Below are 26,407 nucleotides of genomic sequence, written 5' to 3'. Positions count from 1 at the left end.
GTACGATATCGACGACAGCTTCCTTTTATTCAAAATGTTAAAGTAAACAATAGTGGTCCCATGATATGGAGCATTGATTTGACTGTAGAAGTCCTCCCTAGTAACCATCGCAGTATTACCATCCTGTACAAAAGGATAAAGTACAGTACAACCATTCACTATCACCCCCCACCCCCCCACCACCTAGCCCCCCCCACCCACCCAATCACCTAACCCCCCCCCACCCAATCACCTAACCCCACCACCACCCAATCACCTAACCCCCCCCCCACCCAATCACCTAACCCCACCACCACCCAATCACCCCCCCACCCCCCACCCAATCACCTAACCCCACCACCCAATCACCTAACCCCACCACCCAATCACCTAACCCCACCACCCAATCACCTAACCCCACCACCCAATCACCTAACTAACCCTCATTCAATACAAGTGTTCTCTCTACATTTTCCAGATGAAGACATTGATAATGAATGAATTGTATGTTAATAAACATGACTAATGGAATGTTTAGATAAGGCCCTTTAACACACACTTAAAAGGTAATGTAATTCTCTGACATAATACAAATAGAAATATTTTGTTTTTGTTAAAAACTGTTACCACCTCATTTGCATACCTTGCAGAAGGCCAGTAACTGTCAATTCTCAACTTGACAGTTTATAAAAAGGCACTCAGTGAAGTAAGATTAGAGGAAGGCAACGGACTGTCTAGATTCTGCATAGTCCACAGGTCATTTTCTAGAGGTCTTCCCGCAATACAACTGAACCATGCAGAGCTGTGTATGCAGGAGATGCTCTGGAGTACTGAAAGAGCATTTTCGGGTCAATCCAACTCGTCTTCGTTGGGACTTGTACCTCATTCACATCACCAGGGGGGCATAGACCTAGAATGAATAGACCTGGACATTTTGTGGCTCATTCTAAAAGGATATTTGGTGTAGGGTCCCTTTAAGGCTTTGGTCCAAGCAGCAGTAGCACTGTAGGAAGGACACCGCACTAGACCAGTGGAGTCTGTATAGAAATACAATGAATAGAACTGGCGTCTCTCTATAAAAGCCTAGCCCAGACCCCCACCCTCCCACTCCGAGGGGGTCTCAGGGAGAGTTGGGATATGCAGAAAACAAACAAAAAAATGTCCAATTCACACATGTATAATACACACTGGTACATGTCTGAAATAGGACAAATGTAAGCACCCTCCTAATTATTAAGTCAACAATGCCATAATGAATCCCAATACCAGTCTTCCATAGCAAGTGTACTCAGGAGTTCACCAGTCAAACCTGCCAGGGTGTGAGGTTCCACACCCATTCTAGTTCTATGGGAGTCTATGACACTAGACCAGCGGAATCTCTATGACGTCGTCCTCGATGATCTCTCCCTGCGGCAGCACCACGTGGTCAGTGGGATCCCTCTTACAGCGGAGGTCAGAGAAGGGACTGAGCCAGGATGGGGAGAAGGGCCCTCCAAACGCTGACTTCATTGCCTCCCAGCAGGAAGTCTTCTCCCACCTGGCCTGCTCCCCCTTCAGACGCTCAATGCCCTGGAACAGAGAGAGAGAGAAAAAACAGTGAGCTGTAGACAGAGGAAACTGAATCAAAACATTTCATTATTTAGGTGCCCTAAGTAAAATGTTCCCTTAGTCATGCATTGGTTTCAATGGGAGATCCAGTGAAAATGTGACTGAAATGGCTGGTTTCCTGAACCCAGATGAAGTCTCCTCTTGGACTAACATGCATGCTCAAATGGACAACTCGTGGGTGTGGAAACCAGGCCATATTATGTGTTGTTGAAGTTGTTGGCACACGACAACACAGTGAGCAGACTCCAGACTAATTCTGTCAATGAAGACGTTCATTACATCCCGGGTCTTAAACATCAACCTATAAACCCATTCAGGAGACAATAAGAAACTTTCAGAAATACATGCATCATGCTGTTGTTGTTTAGGAAAACGCATTCACTCCACAGTAACTTTGGGTTTAAGTGTGTGCAGCGTGACCTCCATCCCCCTGGGTTGCAGGGCTTACCTCCGTCCCAGATCATTCAGAAAGCAGCCAGTCGGACAGCCTCAATGCTCAGAGAGACAGTTAAAAGCTTCAGTAGAAAATGGTAGGAGGCACATCGGTTCCCAGTTAACCAAAGCCAATGCAGAGTTAAGGATAGATATAGGGGGTCATGCATACAAAAACACCCATTGCAAATGACACCATATAAAACAACAGTTCCTAGGAGAAAGAGAATGAATATATGACAGAGAAAGAAGAAAAAAAAGAACAGCTTATTAAACAAATGGGAAATATTTATTCTTTCTCTGTGCCAAAATGTTGAAAAATGTCAGTAAAAAGAAAGGTTAGGTCTTCACTAGCTTGTTCACAGGCAAGACACTCACAGCAGCAGTCAGGCCGCTTCCCAAATGGCACTCTGTTCTCTATAGCGCACTGCTTTTGACCAGGGCCCACAGAAAGTAGCGCACTGCTTTTGACCAGGGCCCATAGAAAGTAGCGCACTGCTTTTGACCAGGGCCCATAGAAAGTAGCGCACTGCTTTTGACCAGGGCCCATAGAAAGTAGCGCACTGCTTTTGACCAGGGCCCATAGAAAGTAGCGCACTGCTTTTGACCAGGGCCCATAGAAAGTAGCGCACCGCTTTTGACCAGGGCCCATAGAAAGTAGCGCACCGCTTTTGACCAGGGCCCATAGAAAGTAGCGCACCGCTTTTGACCAGGGCCCATAGAAAGTAGCGCACTGCTTTTGACCAGGGCCCATAGAAAGTAGCGCACTGCTTTTGACCAGGGCCCATAGAAAGTAGCGCACTGCTTTTGACCAGGGCCCATAGAAAGTAGCGCACTGCTTTTGACCAGGGCCCATAGAAAGTAGCGCACTGCTTTTGACCAGGGCCCATAGAAAGTAGCGCACTGCTTTTGACCAGGGCCCATAGAAAGTAGCGCACTGCTTTTGACCAGGGCCCATAGAAAGTAGCGCACTGCTTTTGACCAGGGCCCATAGAAAGTAGCGCACTGCTTTTGACCAGGGCCCATAGAAAGTAGCGCACTGCTTTTGACCAGGGCCCATAGAAAGTAGCGCACTGCTTTTGACCAGGGCCCATAGAAAGTAGCGCACTGCTTTTGACCAGGGCCCATAGAAAGTAGCGCACTGCTTTTGACCAGGGCCCATAGAAAGTAGCGCACTGCTTTTGACCAGGGCCCATAGAAAGTAGCGCACTGCTTTTGACCAGGGCCCATAGAAAGTAGCGCACTGCTTTTGACCAGGGCCCATAGAAAGTAGCGCACTGCTTTTGACCAGGGCCCATAGAAAGTAGCGCACTGCTTTTGACCAGGGCCCATAGAAAGTAGCGCACTGCTTTTGACCAGGGCCCATAGAAAGTAGCGCACTGCTTTTGACCAGGGCCCATAGAAAGTAGCGCACTGCTTTTGACCAGGGCCCATAGAAAGTAGCGCACTGCTTTTGACCAGGGCCCATAGAAAGTAGCGCACTGCTTTTGACCAGGGCCCATAGAAAGTAGCGCACTGCTTTTGACCAGGGCCCATAGAAAGTAGCGCACTGCTTTTGACCAGGGCCCATAGAAAGTAGCGCACTGCTTTTGACCAGGGCCCATAGAAAGTAGCGCACTGCTTTTGACCAGGGCCCATAGAAAGTAGCGCACTGCTTTTGACCAGGGCCCATAGAAAGTAGCGCACTGCTTTTGACCAGGGCCCATAGAAAGTAGCGCACTGCTTTTGACCAGGGCCCATAGAAAGTAGCGCACTGCTTTTGACCAGGGCCCATAGAAAGTAGCGCACTGCTTTTGACCAGGGCCCATAGAAAGTAGCGCACTGCTTTTGACCAGGGCCCATAGAAAGTAGAGCACTGCTTTTGACCAGGGCCCATAGAAAGTAGCGCACTGCTTTTGACCAGGGCCCATAGAAAGTAGCGCACTGCTTTTGACCAGGGCCCATAGAAAGTAGCGCACTGCTTTTGACCAGGGCCCACAGAAAGTAGCGCACCGCTTTTGACCAGGGCCCACAGAAAGTAGCGCACTGCTTTTGACCAGGGCCCATAGAAAGTAGCGCACTGCTTTTGACCAGGGCCCATAGAAAGTAGCGCACTGCTTTTGACCAGGGCCCATAGAAAGTAGCGCACTGCTTTTGACCAGGGCCCATAGAAAGTAGCGCACTGCTTTTGACCAGGGCCCATAGAAAGTAGTGCACTATATAGGGATTAGGGTGCCATTTGGAGATGCAGCCTCAGTTAGGTGACAGTCCTCCTCAACAACCATCCATTCAAACTAAACACAACAGAAAATACAGGTGAAGAACAATCCCAATGTTGAACAATGACATAATGGACCGGTTTCCCCAGACACAGATTACGCCTAGTCCACGACTCAAAAGCATTATCAAGAGAGATTGAAAGAGATTTTTATTCTAGGACTAAACTTAAATCTGTGTCTGGGAAACTGGCCCAATTAAGTTTTTTTTTTTCCAAGCATACAAAAGATCACACAAGAAAAAGTAACTTTTATAAACTCCACTGATAGATAAATCTCAGGAAAAGTGCATATTTGTCATGATTTATGACATGTAGCCAGCTTGATATATTTTGATGTTGATATGAGTAAAACTACTACTGTATAATCAGTTTTGTTGGTTAATATTTTAGTATTTTAGTAATACTCCCTTTTATTTTACTTCGCAAAATATATTTGAACTGTTTAGTTCGTTTTGTGAATCACGACTTCTGGTTTACACGTCTCCTGAATAACTCAACATTTATGTTTAATTCCAACATAAAAACGTACATTCTGGAGAAACTACAGAATAAATAAAACTTGACTTTTATATGCAGAACTTGGCACACATAGAAATGAGAAAGCAAGATGAAATGAGTTACCGCCAACTTTTACACAAATATTCTGAAACACCTCCATGTTGTATCGTTCCTAAAGAAGGATAAACTTGAAATGAGCAGCATGTAGACTGTAACTTTAACTTTCTTTTAAAAACACAATAAAATATGAGTGTTTAACAAAGTAAGAGCGCTAACCTACTGATCCTCAACACACTATACGTCCACCTGGCTTTAAAAGCCTCTCAGAACGGTCAACTGTACAGGCCAGGTGAAAAGACAGTGTTCCCCTGTGCATCAGGCCTAGTGAAAAGACAGTGTTCACCTGTGCTGGGTTAGCTGTGTATCAGAGAAGAAGCACAAGGCAGGAGGGAGGGAGGGGTTTAGTTCTGACTGACAGGAGGACGGAAGGTAGCCTGAGTGCCAGATCGGTTTGTGTTATTATGCCAACTCCTGACTTGACATGATAGCACCAACAAACGGCACCCGGAGAGACACAGAGGGGGAGGAAGAGACACAGACACAGAGGGGGGAGGAAGAGACACAGAGGGGGGAGGAAGAGACACAGAGGGGGGAGGAAGAGACACAGAGGGGGGGGGAAGAGACACAGAGGGGGGAGGAAGAGACACAGAGGGGGGGGGGAAGAGACACAGAGGGGGGAGGAAGAGACACAGAGGGGGGAGGAAGAGACACAGAGGGGGGAGGAAGAGACACAGAGGGGGGAGGAAGAGACACAGAGGGGGGAGGAAGAGACACAGAGGGGGGGGGAAAGAGACACAGAGGGGGGGGGAAGAGACACAGAGGGGGGGGGAAGAGACACAGAGGGGGGGGGAAGAGACACAGAGGGGGGGGGAAGAGACACAGAGGGGGGGGGAAGAGACACAGAGGGGGGGGGGGAAGAGACACAGAGGGGGGAGGAAGAGACACAGAGGGGGGGGGAAAAGACACAGACACAGAGGGGGGAGGAGAGACACAGAGGGGGGGGGAGACACACAGAGGGGGGGAGGAGAGACACAGAGGGGGGGGGAGACACACAGAGGGGGGAGGAAGAGACACAGAGGGGGGAGGAAAAGACACAGACACAGAGGGGGGAGGAGAGACACAGAGGGGGGGGGGAGACACACAGAGGGGGGGAGGAGAGACACAGAGGGGGGGAGAGACACAGAGGGGGGAGGAAAAGACACAGACACAGAGGGGGGAGGAGAGACACAGAGGGGGGGGGAGACACACAGAGGGGGGGAGGAGAGACACAGAGGGGGGGGGAGACACACAGAGGGGGGGGGGAGACACACAGAGGGGGGAGGAGACACACAGAGGGGGGAGGAGAGACACAGAGGGGGGAGGAGACACACAGAGGGGGGAGGAGAGACACAGAGGGGGGGGGAGACACACAGAGGGGGGAGGAGAGACACAGAGGGGGGGGGGAGACACACAGAGGGGGGGAGGAGAGACACAGAGGGGGGGAGAGACACAGAGGGGGGGGAGAGACACAGAGGGGGGGAGAGACACAGAGGGGGGAGGAGAGACACAGAGGGGGGAGGAGAGACACAGAGGGGGGAGGAGAGACACAGAGGGGGGGGGAGAGACACAGAGGGGGGAGGAGAGACACAGAGGGGGGAGGAGAGACACAGAGGGGGGAGGAGAGACACAGAGGGGGGAGGAGAGACACAGAGGGGGGGGGAGAGACACAGAGGGGGGAGGAGAGACACAGAGGGGGGAGGAGAGACACAGAGGGGGGAGGAGAGACACAGAGGGGGGAGGAGAGACACAGAGGGGGGAGGAGAGACACAGAGGGGGGAGGAGAGACACAGAGGGGGGAGGAGAGACACAGAGGGAAAAGTGATTCAGAAAACCAGAACAAAATCAACAACATACATAAGAGTTAAAACAGGCACGTTTGAAAAGTTTTACAATAGATATTTTTCTCTGCAACTCCACTTGACTTTTGTTCCCAAGCAACATAAAAAAAACTAAAAAAAACTGTGGCAATATAGAAAGCAGAAGTGATGAAGTTGTTCAGAGTTAGGAGGGATTACAATCACGTTCAGCATTGTCAAGGAGAGTCAGGGTGAGGTGGAGAGATGGGGTGGTTGGAATGGAGCGGTGTTAACACACCTCTGTCTCAGAGTCTGTTTTTCCCCCCCGGGTGGCTAAGCTCAGACCACATACTGGTAGGATTCAGCCTTCCCATGGGCCTTCCCAGGTTGGGTCAACGGGATAAACCAGAATATGGAGAAGGGGTGTCCAAATACCGCCTTCATGTTCATCCACTTGGTTTTTTTACCCCATCTTCTCTCCTCCTTTTTCAACTGTTCTATGCCCTGAAAAAACCAGAGACAACCAAACTTCAGTGTACTGTGAACCAATCAAACTACTCCTTCCCTGACTGTCATTCTGACTGACTAATCACAGCACCCCCCCTTCGCTTTTTTTCCTTTTGATTTAAAACCACTCTTTCAAATCTCAAAGTTACAAAGTGGCTTAAGTTATGACTAAATGGCCATAGGCTAATGTACAGTGCATTCGAAAAGTATTCAGACACCTTGACTTTTTCCACATTTTGTTACGTTACAGCCTCATTCTAAAACTAATAAAATAAAAATCCTCAATTTACACACAATACCCCATAATGACATCACAATACCCCATAATGACATCACAATACCCCATAATGACATCACAATACCCCATAATGACATCACAATACCCCATAATGACAAAGCAAAAACAGGTTAAGATTTTTTGGGGACAAATTGAAGAAAAACTTAAATATCACATTTACATAAGTATTCAGACCTATTACTCAGTACTTTGTTGAAGCACCTTTGGCAGCGATTATAGCCTCAAGTCGTCTTGGGTATGACGCTACAAGCTTGGCACACCTGTATTTGGGGAGTTTCTCCCATTCTTCTCTGCAGATCCTCTCAAGCTCTGTCAGGTTGGATGGGGAGCTTCGCTGTGTGCTTAGGGTCATTGTCCTGTTGGAAGGTGAACCTTAACCCCAGCCTGAGGTCCTGAGCGCTCTGGAGCAGGTTTTCATCAAGGATCTCTCTGTACATTGCTCCGTTCGTCTTTCCCTTGATCCTGTCTAGTCTCCCAGTCCCTGCTGCTGAAAAACATTTCCACAGCATGATGCTGCCACCACCATGCTTCACCGTAGGGATGCTGCCAGGTTTCCTCCAGACGTGAGGCTTGGCATTCAGGCCAAAAGAGTTCAATCTTGGTTTCAGCCCAGAAAATCTTGTTTCTCATGATCAGAGTCCTTTAGGTGACTTTTGGCAAACTCCAAGCGGGCTGTCATGTGCCTTTTACTGAGGAGTGGCTTCTGTTTGCCAACTCTACCATAAAGGCCTGATTGGTGGAATGCTGCAGAGATGGTTGTCCTTCTGGAAGGTTCTCCCATCTCCACAGAGGAACTGTCAGAGTGACCATCGGGTTCTTGGTCACCTCCCTGACCAAGGACCTCCCCTGATTGCTCAGTTTGGTCAGGTGGCCAGTCAGCTCTAGGAAGAGTCTTGGTGGTTCCAGACTTCTTCCATTTAAGAACGCTGGAGGCCACTGTGTTCTTGGGGACCTTCAATGCTGCAGACATTGTTTGGTACCCTTCCCCAGATCTGTGCTTCGACACAATCCTGTCTCGGAGCTCTACGGACAATTCCTTCAATCTTATGGCTTGGTTTTTGCTCTGACATGCACTGTCAACTGTGGGACCTTATATAGACAGGTTTGTGCCTTTCCAAATCATGTCTAATCAATTGAATTTACCACAGGTGGACTCCAAGTTGAAAGAAACATCTCAAGGATGAACAATGGAAACAGGACGCAACTGAGCTCCATTTTGAGTCTCATAGCAAAGTGTCTGAATTACTAATGTAAATAAGGTATTTCTGTAGCTTTTTTTATTTTTTATTTGGGATTATTATTATTATTTTTTTTTTAATCAATTTTAGAATACGGCTGTAACGTAACAAAATGTGGAAAAAGTCAAGGGGTCTGAACACTTTCTGAATGGAATGTATTGACTAAATGTCAACACACTGATGTCTAATGAACATCCTTCCCCACTTGTGAGGCTCCATGAGAGAGAACACAGCCATAGAAAAGTTATCAACTTCTAGGAATACAACCCGACACCGACTACGCCCGCCCGGCCCCCGCCTACGCCCGCCCGGCCCCCGACTACGCAATCAGGCCTGAAGTTGCAGACAAAAATACGTTAGAGCAAGAAAGCAGAGTTAGTTTAGTTAAGAGTTTTAAAGCACTAAACGGTCTACTATAGAACACACAGAGAGGTCTACAGTCTACTAACTACATGGTTTATGATGGTACAGGACCATCAGAGGAAACTGATCCTCACAGAGAGGTCTACAGTCTACTATAGAACACAGAGAGGTCTACTGTAGAACACACAGAGAGGTCTACAGTCTACTATAGAACACACAGAGAGGTCTACTATAGAACACACAGAGAGCTCTACTATAGAACACACAGAGAGGTCTACTATAGAACACACAGAGAGGTCTACTATAGAACACACAGAGAGGTCTACTATAGAACACACAGAGAGGTCTACTATAGAACACACAGAGAGGTCTACTATAGAACACACAGAGAGGTCTACAGTCTACTAACTACATAGTTTACAAGAGAGGAAAGTGATCCTCTCACACAGATACATGGACACGTTTCTTCCTACTTGCTGACAGTGATCTCAACAGAATATCAGCCTTGAGCTGTTTCAAGTGGAGCACTTCCTTTATATAAGAAAATGGCTGTTACTGTAGAAACAAATCCCACTCAGAGATAATCCTACTACAAGCAGAGCCTTCTCTATACACTCTTAGACACTAACTTCAACTTAAGTCCAATTTTCAGGACACTAAAAGTGAAATTTTCACTCGAGTGGAAGTTAGGATTCACCTCTATATGGGTAAGCTGCTGTAGAGAGAGGTTAAGGTTCACAGGTCATACATACAGTAGATAAGCACCAAAGCAACAGCAGTGGAGAGCAGACTTGGCTTAAATACATTAGGTCAAATACTTGGAGGTGCACTTGATGAAATTTTCCCCGTACAATGGAATAGGCCTAGCTGAAACGCCAATGGAATAGTCCCAAAAGTGCAAACTCCACCCTGCACATCAGTCAAGCTATATAAAGCACACCTAAAGCATTTGACATAACGTGATGTATTTAATCCAGGTCTGATGAGAAGGAGGTGAAAGGGGAGAAGAGAGGAACACGCTGGTCTACTACTTACTGTCTCATCTGTACAGATGGAATGGACCTGAGTCCCGAACATCACAGAGGTGAAGATGAGGAAGAGGAGGGCCTCAAAGCACAGGAGGATGAGGAGGATGACGGTCGCAGGAGGTGAGAAGGAACTGCACTCTGGGAGTTGGAGTTCAGGAGGGAGGGGGGGGAAACACGTTTACACTCACAGCACAGTGGAAGCAGCCGTTCTAGACGGGTTGATCTGGTCTAGGCAGCTGGATGCTAAGCATATTGTACATCGCAGACTTTTCAGATAGATGACTGGGACAATGGAAAAGGTGAATAAAGATGTCAGGATTCAGTTATGACGTCATTGTTTTAGCACCATCTACAGAGTTTTTAAACTACGGCACGCGTCATGGGTCAATGTGCCAATAAACTTTTTGGGGCTTTTCAAATTGAACAATATGCAGGGTTTAAATCACACACAGACAGTCGTACACTAACTGAGCAACATACTGTAGAACTGCAGAGCTGTACACTATGTGGAAACAAGGCGACTCCATATTCTGAGCTTCTGGGTTTAAACAACCTCCACATAACGGCCGCGCACAGCGCCCGACAGAAGATGGGCGGGTATGGGACAGTTTAGCCATGAGATGGGCGGGTATGGGACAGTTTAGCCATGAGATGGGCGGGTATGGGACAGTTTAGCCATGAGATGGGCGGGTATGGGACAGTTTAGCCATGAGATGGGTGGGTAGGGGACAGTTTAGCCATGAGATGGGCGGGTAGGGGACAGTTTAGCCATGAGATGGGCGGGTAGGGGACAGTTTAGCCATGAGATGGGCGGGTATGGGACAGTTTAGCCATGAGATGGGCGGGTATGGGACAGTTTAGCCATGAGATGGGCGGGTATGGGACAGTTTAGCCATGAGATGGGCGGGTATGGGACAGTTTAGCCATGAGATGGGCGGGTATGGGACAGTTTAGCCATGAGATGGGCGGGTATGGGACAGTTTAGCCATGAGATGGGCGGGTATGGGACAGTTTAGCCATGAGATGGGCGGGTAGGGGACAGTATAGCCATGAGATGGGCGGGTATGGGACAGTTTAGCCATGAGATGGGCGGGTAGGGGACAGTATAGCCATGAGATGGGCGGGTAACTGGAACAGTTTTCCATGAGATGGGCGGGTATGGCCTCATCTGAAATACTTCAGAACATAACCAGACACCATTGTTATGGTTGACAGGAGCTGATTGAAAGATCATTGTGTTATCATGAGATCTAGATCAAACCAATGAGAAGCCAGGTAAAAAAAAAAAGGTCAAAAGCACTTACTTGTCCAATCATCTTCGAAGCAGTACAGGAAGTGGAAGACTACCATCACCAGAGAGTGGAGAGAGATGAGTGCAATGTACATCTGGAACACACAGACTCATGGTAAGACAGGGCGCTATGGAACAGTTTCCCCATTAGATGGGCGACTATGGAACAGTTTCCCCATTAGATGGGTGACTATGGAACAGTTTCCCCATTAGATGGGCGACTATGGAACAGTTTCCCCATTAGATGGGCGCTATGGAACAGTTTCCCCATTAGATGGGCGACTATGGAACAGTTTCCCCATTAGATGGGCGCTATGGAACAGTTTCCCCATTAGATGGGCGCTATGGAACAGTTTCCCCATTAGATGGGCGACTATGGAACAGTTTCCCCATTAGATGGGCGCTATGGAACAGTTTCCCATTAGATGGGCGGCTATGGAACAGTTTCCCCATTAGATGGGCGGCTATGGAACAGTTTCCCATTAGATGGGCGACTATGGAACAGTTTCCCCACTAGATGGGCGACTATGGAACAGTTTCCCCATTAGATGGGCGGCTATGGAACAGTTTCCCCATTAGATGGGCGGCTATGGAACAGTTTCCCATTAGATGGGCGACTATGGAACAGTTTCCCCACTAGATGGGCGACTATGGAACAGTTTCCCCACTAGATGGGCGACTATGGAACAGTTTCCCACTAGATGGGCGGCTATGGAACAGTTTCCCCATTCAGTTTTCCCCATTAGATGGGCGCTATGGGAACGTTTCCCCACGCGATGGGTGCGTATGGAAACAGTTTCCCACGAGATGGGTGCTATGGAACAGTTTCCCACGAGATGGGTGCTATGGAAACAGTTTCCCACTAGAGTGGGGCTATGGAACAGTTTCCCACGAGATGGGTGCTATGGAACAGTTTCCCACTAGATGGGCGCTATGGAACAGTTTCCCACGAGATGGGTGCTATGGAACAGTTTCCCACTAGATGGGCGCTATGGAACAGTTTCCCACGAGATGGGCGACTATGGAACAGTTTCCCACGAGATGGGCGACTATGGAACAGTTTCCCACGAGATGGGCGGCTATGGAACAGTTTCCCACGAGATGGGCGGCTATGGAACAGTTTCCCACGAGATGGGCGACTATGGAACAGTTTCCCACGAGATGGGCGACTATGGAACAGTTTCCCACGAGATGGGCGGCTATGGAACAGTTTCCCACGAGATGGGCGGCTATGGAACAGTTTCCCACTAGATGGGCGGCTATGGAACAGTTTCCCACGAGATGGGCGGCTATGGAACAGTTTCCCACGAGATGGGCGGCTATGGAACAGATTCCCACGAGATGGGCGACTATGGAACAGTTTCCCACGAGATGGGCGGGTATTGAACGTAATCACACAAACTGTAAGTCACTTTCAGGGCATTTGACAACCTAAACATCTTAATTCATAACTTGAAAAAGAAGGTACTTGTCTGTGTTATTGTAGCAGGCTGAAGGTGTAATGGTGTCTACAGTATGGAATGTTCCAGTATGTAAAGTATACACTGGTACGTACTGTGAAGAGCACAAAGTACTTCTGGTTGTTCTCTCCCACACAGTTGTTAACCCAGGGACAGTGGTGGTCCATCTTCCGTATGCAGCGCTTACACACACTAGTATGGAGGGGGAAATCCATGGAGAGAGAGAGAGAACTAATGAACAACAACTAAAAAGTCCCTGTATCTCAGCAAGATGTCCTAAAGTCACAGTGTTCAGCAGACAGTCTCCCTCAGCTAACTGGGACAGTGTCAGTCAGGGTTACTCTACCTGCAGTGTTCTCTGGGACAGTATCAGTCATGGTTACCCTACCTGCAGTGTCTTCTGTTCTCTGGGACAGTACCTGCAGTGATGTGAGCCAGCCATTCAAAGAGATGTGCTGCGTTATCCTACCTGCAGTGATGTGAGCCAGCCATTTAAAGAGATGTGCTGCGTCATCCTACCTGCAGTGATGTGAGCCAGCCATTCAAAGAGATGTGCTGGGTCATCCTACCTGCAGTGGTGTGCCCGGTCAGGCTTGATGCTGCAGCACTTGGGACACTTGTAGACCACCTGTCCCGGCTTCAGCTGAAGACTCTCGATGTACTCTTTAGTGGCATTTCCTGTTGGCACAGCTCCCTATAGGACAGACAGAGCAATGAGTTGACATGATGACTTATCATGACTCACCTGTTGGCTCAACAAATGGGGTCTACTGTTGCAGTGGTCAGGCAGTGTTATAAAATATTGATGTGCTTTAAGTTGAAGATGGCACATTACTGTATTGGCTGCGGTCTTGCGAGCTCTGACCCAACTTTGCTATTTTGTGATTTTTTACTTATGATCGACAAGAACTTCTGAACATCAGATCGGCAGTTACTAACCTGAATTCCGGCTTCAACATCGACTCATCTGTCCTGGGATATTTGTGTAATTCCGACCCAATTTTCAGGCTATCCAAGAGAAAATGCAGGTGAAAGAGAGGCAGGAGAAGGGAGCGCTGGCGAGATTAAAGCGAATAGAAAACCGGCCACATCTGATTGTGGATTTGCTATCAACAGGACTCTCGTAACCGCAATTTTCTGGGCTTTTCTGAAACTTCCGGTCAAGGTAACAGCACAAGGTTTAGTGAATGATTTGTCCCAAATACAATGCTTTAAGTTTTTGAAATATTTGGGACTAACTCATTCCTTGCCACCCATTCTGAAACTAACTGCAGCTCTTTAAGTGTTGCAGTCATTTCAGTTTCTGTAGTAGCTGACGTGTATAGTCATCTGCATACATTGACACACTGGCTTTACTCAAAGCCAGTGGAATGTTGTTAGTATTGAAAAAGTAAGGGGCCTAGACAGCTGCCCTGGGGAATTCCTGATTCTCTCTGGATTATATTTGAGAGGCTTCCATTAAACACCCTCTGTGTTCTGTTAGACAGGTAACTCTTCATCCACATTATAGCAGGGGGTGTAAAGCCATAACACATGTTTTTCCAGCAGCAGGCCCTGGAACGGACCCTGTATATAGCTAACTTACTTTCTCGTGTTTTTTGGTTTTCTTGTACTACTGCATTGTTGGGAAAGAGCCAGCAAGAAAGGCATTTAACAGTACTAGTACCATTGACAATAACAACTTGATATATGTGAGTAAGGTCATGTTCAGTTAGGCACAGGAGGAAACCTTTTGAATCGAACAGAGAGACAGCCACTACCTGAACTTATCCCAACAACAACAAAACTCTCCTTTTCCTTTAACTGTTTCAAAACATTTTTCTACGTACGGTGTTGTGCCCAACTGAACACAACCCAGAGAACACCAGCATGTGAAGTTTACAGAGCCCAGTGTCGTGTGTAAAGTGTACAGTCAGCACAGTGTATAGTGTGTGTTCAGTTTCAACAACTCACAGGGTCGGTGCACATGGCCCTGAAGTGAGAGGCGAGAGCCAGGAAGGCCAGAGTGTTGAACACAGTCCCGTTGACTAAGCTATAGGTCAGGTTTTTAGAAGGCAACAGCATGACGAAGAGCACAACAAACTCCGCATAGAACACCAACATCCAGGTGATGACCCCGCACACGATGCCACACGCATCCCTGAATGAATGGATGAAATCATTTTAATACACACATTTTAAAAAAAAAAATACATAAAGTTGCCTCAGCTATTTGAGTAAAAAAAAATCAAATAAAATACATACATTGAAATATATACTTAATTATTTTTTATGAAGTCAGCTGACTTATTTCCTATGTGGTGCTCGTTATCACCAGGTGGGCAGCTAGAATGGACAGCCTGGGTAAGACGTGCTCGTTATCACCAGGTGGGCAGCTAGAATGGACAGCCTGGGTAAGACGTGCTCGTTATCACCAGGTGGGCAGCTAGAATGGACAGCCTGGGTAAGACGTGCTCGTTATCACCAGGTGGGCAGCTAGAATGGACAGCCTGGGTAAGACGTGCTCGTTATCACCAGGTGGGCAGCTAGAATGGACAGCCTGGGTAAGACGTGCTAGTTATCACCAGGTGGGCAGCTAGAATGGACAGCCTGGGTAAGACGTGCTCGTTATCACCAGGTGGGCAGCTAGAATGGACAGCCTGGGTAAGACGTGCTTGTGCACTGAGCACTTCAACAAAAGGTACTTCACATTCATTACAAATCAGAAAATACAGACAATATAGGCCTATACACAAATACATCATCACCTAGACAAGACCAGGTCAGTCATCTACCATGACCTCTCATTACAAAGACTAGGTTTAGGGTTTCTGGAAGATTCCTGGAATTAGGTTGAAATAAGCAGGAAATCCAGGAATCCAGGTAAACTTGGGAAAGTTACCAGAATGTATTTGTACCCAGTACGAAAACATATGCACCCACTACTGTAAGTCACTCTGGCTGCTAAAAGGATAAACATGTAAATGTAACTAGGCTACCTGATAAACCACATGCTGCTGGGGTCATGCTGGGAGACGGGGACACACGGCTGCTCAGTCTGCAGGCAGGCAGCCTGCCTCTCCACGTCCCTACACCTGGACAACAACAAGTTATTCATTCATACCTGCTGTAACAAATACATTACTTTACACACATGGGTCTTTGTAGAAATAATGAGGCCATTGGGATCCATTTTTTTTATTTTTTAAATAGTTTGAAACTAAAATAAAAACTGATTTGAATGCAGTTTCACATGTATACTCAGAGGAACACGTGAATATAAACTGGCCCATAACTCCACCTATACAACACAGGACTGAGACTATACATTCTTTAAGCGGGGTTCATACAGACACATGGCAAGTCAAATTCAAGGACTTTTTAAAAGCACTTCATTGTAATTTTCAAGGACCTCAATGTTATACAATTGTACATGGTGCCTAATATAAACTCAGCAAAAAAAAAAGGTCCCCTCACTGTCAACTGCGTTTGTTTTCAGCAAACTTAACATGTGTAAATGTTTGTATGAACATAACAAGATCCAACAACTGAGACAAACTGAACAAGTTCCACAGACATGTGACTAACAGAAATGGAATAATGTGTCCCTGAACAAAGGTGTCAAAATCAAAGGTAACTGTCAGTATCTGGCGTGGCCACCAGCTGCATTAAGTACTGCAGTGCATCTCCTCCTCATGGACTGCACCAGATTTGCCAGTTATTGCTGTGAGATGTTACCCCACTCTTCTACCATTGCACCTGCAACTTCCCAGACATTTCTGGGGGGAATGGCTCTAGCCCTCACCCTCCCATTGAACAAGCATGGGAAATAGTGTTTAAACCCTTTACAATGAAGATCTGTGAAGTTATTTGGATTTTTACGAATTATCTTTGAAAGACATGTCCCTTTTTCAGGACCCTTTCTTTTTCTGCTGAGTTTAGAATCCCCCCCCCTCAAAAAAACATGCAAAACATGTAAAAAAAAAAAATAGGTAGGCCATTACCACTAAGAATAATGAATTGTTTAGGCCTTGCAAATGCATTGATATTCAAATTATTATTACATTTAGGGGTCTCCCGAGTGGCGCAGCGGTCTAAGGCACTGCATCTCAGTGCTAGAGGCGTCACTACAGACGATTCCAGGCTCTCTCACAAACGGGGTTCATGTTTAATTTAAACTGATTGTTTAATATATTATATAACAGATCCAGTATCCTTACAGGGTTCATGTTTAATATCTAATTAATACATGATATAAAAACGACAGCTTACACTGCTATAAATGCATGGACAGAAAAGTCATGTTTCATGTCACATGATTTGACAAATCCATCAAGATACCAACCATGATAAAGGGTTAATCAAGTCATGAATCGTATTTAATATAGCTATGATTCCCCCCATATATTTGTATTTATTTAACTAGGAAAGTCAGTTGATTACAAATTCTTATTTACAATGTCGGCCTACCCTGGCCAAACCCTAACGACACTGGGCAAATTGTGTGCCGCTCTATGGGACTCCCAATCACAGCCTGGAATCGAACCAGGGTCTGTAGTGACGCTTCTAGCACTGAGATGCAGTGCCTTAGACCGCTGAACCAGGGTCTGTAGTGACGCTTCTAGCACTGAGATGCAGTGCCTTAGACCGCTGAACCAGGGTCTGTAGTGACGCCTCTAGCACTGAGATGCAGTGCCTTAGGGCTCCCGAGCGTGATGCAGGGCCTTAGGGCTCCCGAGCGTGATGCAGGGCCTTAGGGCTCCTGAGCGTGATGCAGGGCCTTAGGGCTCCCGAGCGTGATGCAGGGCCTTAGGGCTCCCGAGCGTGATGCAGGGCCTTAGGGCTCCCGAGCGTGATGCAGGGCCTTAGACCGCCGCGCACACTCAGGAGCCCTATCTTAATTTAATGACATGAAAACAATTGCCAGATTATTATCAATGACAGATCAACAGCTGTAACAAGTTGTCCAGTGTAGGAAATCCTCAGGGGTACCCTAGCTTCTAGAAAGACCCACATTCACTCAGGCCCTGTAGTCACACAAACAGACCTGTGCACTGGGCTCTTCATCGTACAGACTCAGGATGGGGCCTGCCTCACAGTCACCGCATGCTGTGGGCAGAAAGGGAAGAAGTGGTACGACTGTGAGAAAGTACTGGCACATTCAGTGTACACTTCAGTAGAGATAGAATACTGTAACACTGTACATTTACCCTATAATGACAAAGTGAAAACATGTTCTTACAATTTACCCCGTAATGACAAAGTAAAAACATGTTCTTACAATTTTTGCACATTTATTGATACTGAAAATACAGACATTTCTAATGTACGTAAGTATTCACACCCGAGTCAATACATGTTTGAATCCCATTTGGCAGTGATTACAGCTGTGAGGCTTTCTGGGTAAGTCTCTAAGACCTTTACACACCTTGATTGTACAATATTTGCACATTATTCTTTTTAAAATTCTTCAAGTTCTGTCAAGTTGGTTGTTGATCATTGCTAGACAGCCATTTTCAAGTCTTGCCATATATTTTAGACGTTCTAAGTCAAAACCAACTACGCCACTCAGGAACATTCAATGTCTTCGTGGTAAAGCTACTCCAGTATAGATGTGGCCTTGTTTTCAGGTTATTGTCCTGCTGAAAGGTGAATTTGTCTCAGTGTGTTGGAAAGCAGACTGAACCAGGTTTTCCTCCAGGATTTTGTCTGTGCTTAACTCTGTTCCGTTTCTTTTTATCCTAAAAACTCCCCAGTCCTTGCCGATGACAAGCACACCAATAACATGACACATGATGCAGCCACCACCATGCTTGAAAACATGGAGTGGTACTCAGCAATGTGTAGTTTATTGATTGAACCTTTATTTAACTAGGCAAGTCAGTTAAGAACAAATTCTTATCTACAATGACGACCTACCAAAAGGCCTGATCCGGGGACGGGGGCTGGGATTAAAAATAAAGAAATATATAAATATAGGACAAAACACACATCACGACGAGAGAGAGACAACACTACATAAAGAGACCTAAGACAACAACACAGCATGGTAGCAACACAACATGGCAGCAGCACAAAACATGGTATAAAACATTATCGGGCAGAGACAACAGCACAAAGGGCAAGAAGGTAGAGACAACAATACATCACACAAAGCAGCCACAACTGTCAGTAAGAGTGTCCATGATTGTGTCTTTGAGTGAAGATATTAAGATAAAACTGTCCAGTTTGAGTGTTTGTTGCAGCTCGTTCCAGTCACTGGCTGCAGCAAACTGAAAAGAGGAGCGACCCAGGGATGTGTGTGCTTTGGGGACCTTTAACAGAATGTGACTGTCAGAACTGGTGTTGTATGTGGAAGATGAGGGCTGCAGTAGATATCTCAAATATGGGGGGGGGGGACCTAAGAGTGTTTTATAAATAAGCATCACCTAGTGGGTCTTGCGACAGGTATACAGAGATGACCAGTTTATCAAATCAAAATCAAATGTATTTGTCACATACACGTGGTTAGCAGATGCTAATGCAAGTGTAGCGAAATGCTTGTGCTTCTAGTTCCGACCGTGCAGTAATATCTAACAAGTAATCTACCAATTCCACAACAACTACCTTATAAAACACACAAGTGTAAAGGAATGAATAAGAATATGTACATAAAAATATATAAATGAGTGATGGCCGAACGGCATAGGCAAGATGCAGTAGATGGTATAGAGTACAGTATATACATATGAGATGAGTAATGTAGGTTATGAAAACATATAAAGCAGCATTGTTTAAGGTGGCTAGTGATACATTACATCAGGATGGCAAGATGCAGTAGATGGTATGGTGTACAGTATATACATATGAGATGAATAATGTAGGTTATGTAAACATTATCTAATATAAATAATATAAAAAGTGGCAAGTGATAAATTGATTGCATCAATTTTCCCATTATTAAAGTGCTTCAGTTGAGTCAGTATGTTGGCAGCAGCCACTCAGTTTACAGAGGAGTATAGAGTGCAGTGATGTGTCCTATAAGGAGTATTGGTGGCAAATCTAATATTGATTTGCCCACAACATAACCCTTTGTATTCAGGACAAAAAATGTGTTGCTTTGCCACATTTTTTGCAGTTATTACTTTAGTGCCTTGTTGCAAACAGGATGCATGTTTTGGAAGATCCTTGTTCCGTACAGGCTTCCTTCCTTTCACGCTTTCAATTAGATTAGTATTAAGGAGTAACTACAATGTTGATTCATCCTCAGTTTTCTCCTATCACAGCCATTAAACTCTAACTGTTATAAAGTCACCATTGTCGTCATGGTGAAATCCCTGAATGGTTTCCTTCCTCTCCGGCAACTGAGTTAGGAAGGACCCCTGTATTTTTTGTAGTGGCTGGGTGTTTTGATACACCATCCAAAGTGTAATTAATAACTTCTCCAGGCTCAAAGGGATATTCAATGTCTGCTTTTTTTTACCCATCTACCAATAGGTGCCCTTCTTTGTGAGGCATTGGAAAACCTCCCTGGTCTTTGTGGTTGAATCAGTGTTTGAAATTCACTGCTCGACTGAGGGACCTTACAGATAATTGTACGTGTTTGGTACAGAGATGAGGAAGTCATACAAAAATCATGTTAAACACTATTATTGCACACAGAGTCCATGCAACTTATGTGAATTGTTAAGCACATTTGTACTCAAACATATTTAAGCTTACCATAACAAAAGGGTTGAATACTTATTGCCTCAAGACATGTCAGCTTTTAAAAAAACAATTCAACTGACATTATGGAGTATTTTGTGTAGGCCAGTGCCACAAAATCTCAATTTAATCCATTTTAAATTCAAACTGTAACAACAAAAATGTGGGAAAAGTCAAGGGGTGAGAATACTTTCTGAAGGTACTGTACATACACCATCTACAGTCCCTAACCTACAGTACACCATCTACAGTCCCTAACCTACAGTCCCTAACCTACAGTACACCATCTACAGTCCCTAACCTACAGTCCCTAACCTACAGTACACCATCTACAGTCCCTAACCTACAGTACACCATCTACAGTCCCTAACCTACAGTACACCATCTACAGTCCCTAACCTACAGTACACCATCTACAGTCCCTAACCTACAGTACACCATCTACAGTCCCTAACCTACAGTACACCATCTACAGTCCCTAACCTACAGTACACCATCTACAGTCCCTAACCTACAGTACACCATCTACAGTCCCTAACCTACAGTACACCATCTACAGTCCCTAACCTACAGTACACTATCTACAGTACCTAATGTCAAGCCAACGACTAGCCTAATGTGCGGTTAGTGTAAACATTAGAAACGTTAGCCAAGATGGAAAATCTTCCAGAAAACAAAACAAGTGATCCATGAGAACAGAAAGTGATTGTTCTGTGTGTCAGCTATCCACTCAAGCGTGTCCAAACCACACAATCACCTTATGGCAAAATACTGTATGCAGCACAGCAGTGCGTTTCCATCCCAAATGGCACCTCATTTCCAATATAGTACACTACTTTTGTCCACAACTCTATTGGTTGTGGTAAATAAAATAAAAATAGTGCACTAAATAGGGAATAGTTAGCCATTTGGGACAGAAATCCTGACTCAGTAGTATCACGGCTCTATGTAAAGGGAAATACTGCTGTGCTGGCTGAGTATTACCCCTCACTGTGATGCCAATGACAAATTCGACCAGAGGATAACAGACACCAGGACATCTGAGTTCTGTGTTCATTTTCTGATGACAGATTGTGCCTGCTAGCTACCTAATAATACAACTGATTTATACAAACATACCGTATTATCTGCTGTGATTATATCACTGGAGTTGATGGGGACCGTGGGGTGATGGTGAAAACCAGAGGAAGGGCATCACTGTCGCAGCACTGTAGCTGGCTGGCCTGTGCAGAATGTCCCACGACATGATTTAACCATCATGTTCATGCTGCTAAAAGATGCGACAGTTTGTTGGAAAGACGAACTAGCCACTAGCTAACGTTACAAAGCTACGTTAAAATGTTTTTAACTAACTGGCTAGTTATGTGGGTTAGTTTGCGGTTCCTTGACTAACGTAGCTAACGCGTTAGATAGCTAACGATATGTTAAAAACATACAGCTTGTCATTTACCATTGTTATTTAACTACATATCAGATAATATTAAACTAACAGCTGGTAGCTAACCGTGTAAACAAGTCATACTGGCTGTAGCTAGCTAATTAGCTAGCCATCTCACTACCTGGCTGGCTAGCTGAAAATGCGAGCTAACCAACGTTAGCTTACCTAGATAGCCAACGTTTAACTAGTAGCCAACGTTTAACTAGTAGCTAATTTACCTGTCTTCACATAGACTTGCCAGGCTGCGAGACTCCAGGAACGAACTTTCTTAAAATGATCTGAAAACAAACTATGGGCGATGAGCTAAATGTCGTAGAAACAGGCAGGAATGAGTCCTGCTGAATCCCGCAGCGCTCACCAACCCGACCCCCGGCTGAGGACCGCTCAACACCGGTTCTCTTTACACCGAGACGGAGTTACTGGCGACAACACCGGTTCTCTTTACACCGAGACGGAGTTACACCGGCTCTCTTTACACCGAGACAGAGTTACTAGCGTCAACACCGGTTATCTTTACACCGAGACGGAGTTACTGGCGACAACACCGGTTCTCTTTACACCGAGACGGAGTTACACCGGCTCTCTTTACACCGAGACAGAGTTACTAGCGTCAACACCGGTTCTCTTTACACCGAGACGGAGTTACACCGGTTCTCTTTACACCGAGACGGAGTTACTAGCGACAACACCGGTTCTCTTTACACCGAGACGGAGTTACTAGCGACAACACCGGTTCTCTTTACACCGAGACGGAGTTACTAGCGTCAACACCGGTTCTCTTTACACCGAGACGGAGTTACACCGGCTCTCTTTACACCGAGACGGAGTTACTAGCGTCAACACCGGTTCTCTTTACACCGAGACGGAGTTACACCGGCTCTCTTTACACCGAGACGGAGTTACTAGCGACAACACCGGTTCTCTTTACACCGAGACGGAGTTACTAGCGTCAACACCGGTTCTCTTTACACCGAGACTGAGTTACTAGCGTCAACACCGGTTCTCTTTACACCGAGACGGAGTTACTAGCGTCAACACCGGTTCTCTTTACACCGAGACGGAGTTACACCGGCTCTCTTTACACCGAGACGGAGTTACTAGCGTCAACACCGGTTCTCTTTACACCGAGACGGAGTTACTGGCGACAACACCGGTTCTCTTTACACCGAGACGGAGTTACTGGCGACAACACCGGTTCTCTTTACACCGAGATGGAGTTACTAGCGACAACACCGAGTCAACATCAATAGATTGTAATAAAAACGCTTACCTGTACCTGTTTGTCCTGTACAACTGGGGTGCTGAAGTGTATAATTAAAATAAAACACTTTATCGCATACAACCACCGACTTTTCCTAATATGTGTTGCGCATTGTACAGAAACATGAACTTCAGTTGGCACATTCACGCTGAGTTGAGCAACACAAATGAGGGGGAAATCGGTGGTTGTATTAAACGAGGTGTTGGAAGAAGTCACGTCCTCCCAGTCCGGTGACCAGGCGTAGGAACGGTTAGGGAAAAGGACTGGGACGAGTGGCTCTTTTGCTTTTATGGGTTATAGTGGGTTGTGAAAATATATATATATTTTTTTTACCGTGCACATTTCCCTTTTAATTGAAATATGTTTAATCAATCATGTGGAATTATTAACATTCTGAACGGAGAAAGGCAGCAATACATAAAAAAAATCCTCAAGTCTACCGGAAATTCACACGAAGAAGAAGTGGCGCCAGCCAATGGCTGAAGCGAAAGTTCTGTTCCGCTGATCTGTATGCGGGTCTGGTGAAGTTGAGATGGTCGTTTTGAACCGTTTCTCGTGGCTTGTTTGGTATTGTATTGTTTAATTTAATGTAATTTCCTTTTGGAACCTTTGGAAGTTGAAGTTGTGGAATATTGTTTTGTGTGCAAATTTATCAACCGGAAGCTGTATGGCCTAGCCTAGTCTCCTGCTAAACATAAACCTCCTCTGGAATCATCAATCCACCCATTTATAAACTCACACTGGACTGGAGTACAACATTCCAATAGAGACAGATAAGGGCATTTCAATCTGAAAAAGGACCCATGAGCACCAACGTGAAGTTCAGGACCATGTCAAATTGCTTGTCAAATGAAAGCTAAGAGTCTATTGAAATTAAGTCATATCTACATTTTTTTCAACCATTTTCCATCCCCAAAAATTGGAATAAGCAAAGGCTTTGATTTCTGGTCAAACAGATGGAAAATGGGTATTTGAAAAACATTTACCAGAAATAAAAAGTCTTAAAATGTATTTGAAATATATCAAAACACAATTATGTTGACGTGAAGACCCCTACCAACTAATATAAACAAAATGATTTGCCTTCCGTAAACATTGCCTTATGCCTTGAAATTCCTTTACCAAAAACCCACATATCTTTAAAGCAGCAAACAGCAGTAGAAACAATAACAAAGCGGCCTCCCCGCCCCTGGTTTCAGTAAAAAGCTTGGTCTGGAGAAATGTTATCGCTTTCACATTTATAGACAGACCTAACTATGTTTTAACTATGCTTTGAGGCTATATAGTGTTTGTTTACATTGGACTAAAATAATCTTATATTTTGGGTTCTGATGGGGTGCGACAGGTGAACTAAGATCACGAGGTATTTGAAAGTTATTTTATTCAAGGTACATATCATTCATTTATAAGTAAAACAAATGGATGTAGCAACGGCTGATTGACCATTTAAGACATTTTTACATTTCTCTCCCTCATGAGGAGGGAAGGGATAATGAAAGTTCATGGAAAGAAAGGTAGACCCACCAATTAGTTATAGTGTTTTTACTGAAATCAAGTTTGTTTATGAATTATTAAATTATTAAAACATGTAATTCAAATCGGTAACAGAGTTACCTCAAAATCAGTAATGTAATTATGGCAATTGAGTTATCTACAATGGGAAATCATAGAGGTCACAAACACAAGTGGGATTTTTTTGATGTGAGTGGTTTTCCATTGAATGCTGTTCAGGATACCTCACCATGCAGAGACAGATAGTCATATCCATAATTATGCATTTCTGTATAGTAAAGATCAGGGATCCATGATTTAATTCTGTTACCGTAATTCCATTACCAGATGGAAATCCACTTCAATTACTGTAGTTCAATAACCAAGATAAAAAGTACAAAAAATTCAAGGTAGGTGTCACGTTCTGCAGACATCTTAATGAATCTTAATTCAGAGCAGATATTTAAAAATGTTTGGAAAACATGGTCGAATTAAAAGAAAAACGGAGGGAGATTTTACCGTAATTGTGTTAACAAACGTTTGGATCTGCACAGTTCTTCCAGTAACAGTTTTTGTGACATTTCCTGTGTAAATTGTTCAAAGTAGTCCTTGTGCATAGAGTTGTATGGTTTGTTAAACTTTGAAATCAATGTTTTTTTGTTTGATATACATTTTTTTTTAAGTGAAAAATCTGAGTCGAAGTGTAGTTCCGTTACCGTGGAATTGACCATTAAATCAAGTGCTGTTCGTTTCTTTTAAAACATATTTTTTAGACTGTGTTTATCGGTTTGGCACTAGCTGGAAAGTTAACCGTTGTTAAAATAAATATAGGCCTACTAGCACAACATATTTGAATGTGGCCGCTGCACCTCTAACTTTGGATGACGGAATGTACTCCGGTGGGTTCACAAACTCTGCTGTACCCTGTTCATTCTGTGGTTGACTCCTGGTTGCAAACCTATGTAGTTTGATTGGAGTTGAAAAGGTATGGGGTTCCAGCCTCTTAACTTGGGCCTCTTCACTAAAGGTATAGGTTTTAGGCCTCTTAACTTGGGCCTCTTCACTAAATGTATGGGTTTTAGGCCTCTTCACTAAAGGTATGGGTTTAGGCCTCTTCACTAAAGGTATGGGTTTTAGGCCTCTTCGCTAAAGGTATGGGTTTAGGCCTCTTCACTAAAGGTATGGGTTTAGGCCTCTTCACTAAAGGTAGGGGTTTAGGCCTCTTCACTAAAGGTATGGGTTTTAGGCCTCTTCACTAAAGGTATGGGTTTAGGCCTCTTCACTAAAGGTAGGGGTTTAGGCCTCTTCACTAAAGGTATGGGTTTTAGGCCTCTTCACTAAAGGTATGGGTTTAGGCCTCTTCACTAAAGGTATGGGCTTTAGCTAGCTAGCGACTGGAACGAGCTGAAACAAACACTCAAACTGGACATTTTTATCCCAATCTCTTCATTCAAAGACTCAATCATGGACATTTTTACTGACAGTTGTGGCTGCTTTGCGTGATGTATTGTTGTCTCTACCTTCTTGCCCTTTGTGCTGTTGTCTGTGCCCAATGATATTTGTACCCTGTTTTGTGCTGCTACCATGATGTGCTGCTGCCATGTTGTATTGCTACCAAGTTGTTGTCATGTTGTGTTGCTACTATGCTGTGTTGTCATGTGTTGTTGCTTTGCTATGTTGTTGTTTTAAGTCTCTCTA

At 45.1% G+C, this 26,407-nt stretch overlaps 1 protein-coding gene and 1 long non-coding RNA gene across 13 annotated transcripts; both read right to left on the bottom strand.

The window, feature by feature from the left end:
• Nucleotides 1-449: 449 nt before the first annotated feature.
• Nucleotides 450-23,461, bottom strand: LOC115183000 (palmitoyltransferase ZDHHC3). Of its 12 annotated transcripts, none has more exons than XM_029744363.1 (11): nt 23,228-23,461; nt 21,639-21,789; nt 18,753-18,778; nt 17,881-17,942; nt 15,833-15,928; nt 14,808-14,994; nt 13,424-13,548; nt 12,950-13,046; nt 11,408-11,489; nt 10,111-10,241; nt 450-1,548 (listed from the first exon to the last, which is right to left on the bottom strand). In XM_029744363.1, the coding sequence occupies exons 4-11, from the start codon at nt 17,898-17,900 to the stop codon at nt 1,342-1,344; spliced, it is 945 nt and encodes a 314-aa protein (XP_029600223.1). In that variant the 5' UTR covers nt 17,901-17,942; nt 18,753-18,778; nt 21,639-21,789; nt 23,228-23,461; the 3' UTR covers nt 450-1,341. The 12 variants fall into 12 exon arrangements, with proteins under 12 accessions (XP_029600223.1, XP_029600213.1, XP_029600216.1 ...); XM_029744366.1 differs by lacking the exon at nt 18,753-18,778 and adding an exon at nt 6,968-7,173 and having other exon boundaries at nt 1,442-1,548; XM_029744353.1 differs by lacking the exon at nt 18,753-18,778.
• Nucleotides 4,334-5,389, bottom strand: LOC115183005 (uncharacterized). Its single transcript, XR_003873935.1, has 2 exons — nt 5,178-5,389; nt 4,334-5,142 (listed from the first exon to the last, which is right to left on the bottom strand). It is a non-coding gene; the product is annotated as an uncharacterized LOC115183005 (long non-coding RNA).
• Nucleotides 23,462-26,407: the final 2,946 nt, after the last annotated feature.

This window comes from Salmo trutta, unplaced genomic scaffold, assembly GCF_901001165.1.
Source record: "Salmo trutta unplaced genomic scaffold, fSalTru1.1, whole genome shotgun sequence".
Taxonomy (NCBI): Eukaryota; Metazoa; Chordata; class Actinopteri; order Salmoniformes; family Salmonidae; genus Salmo; species Salmo trutta.
This window is presented reverse-complemented; position numbering and strand designations above follow the sequence as displayed.

Coding starts and splice junctions, on each gene's coding strand:
- LOC115183000 (XM_029744363.1), bottom strand. CDS start 17,900: ATGAAGAGCCCAGTGCACAG. Junction 13,047..13,423: donor GACCGGGCACACCACTGCAG/GTAGGATGACCC, acceptor CCTCCATACTAG/TGTGTGTAAGCGCTGCATAC. Junction 1,549..10,110: donor CCATCTGTACAGATGAGACA/GTAAGTAGTAGA, acceptor TCTCTGTTCCAG/GGCATTGAGCGTCTGAAGGG.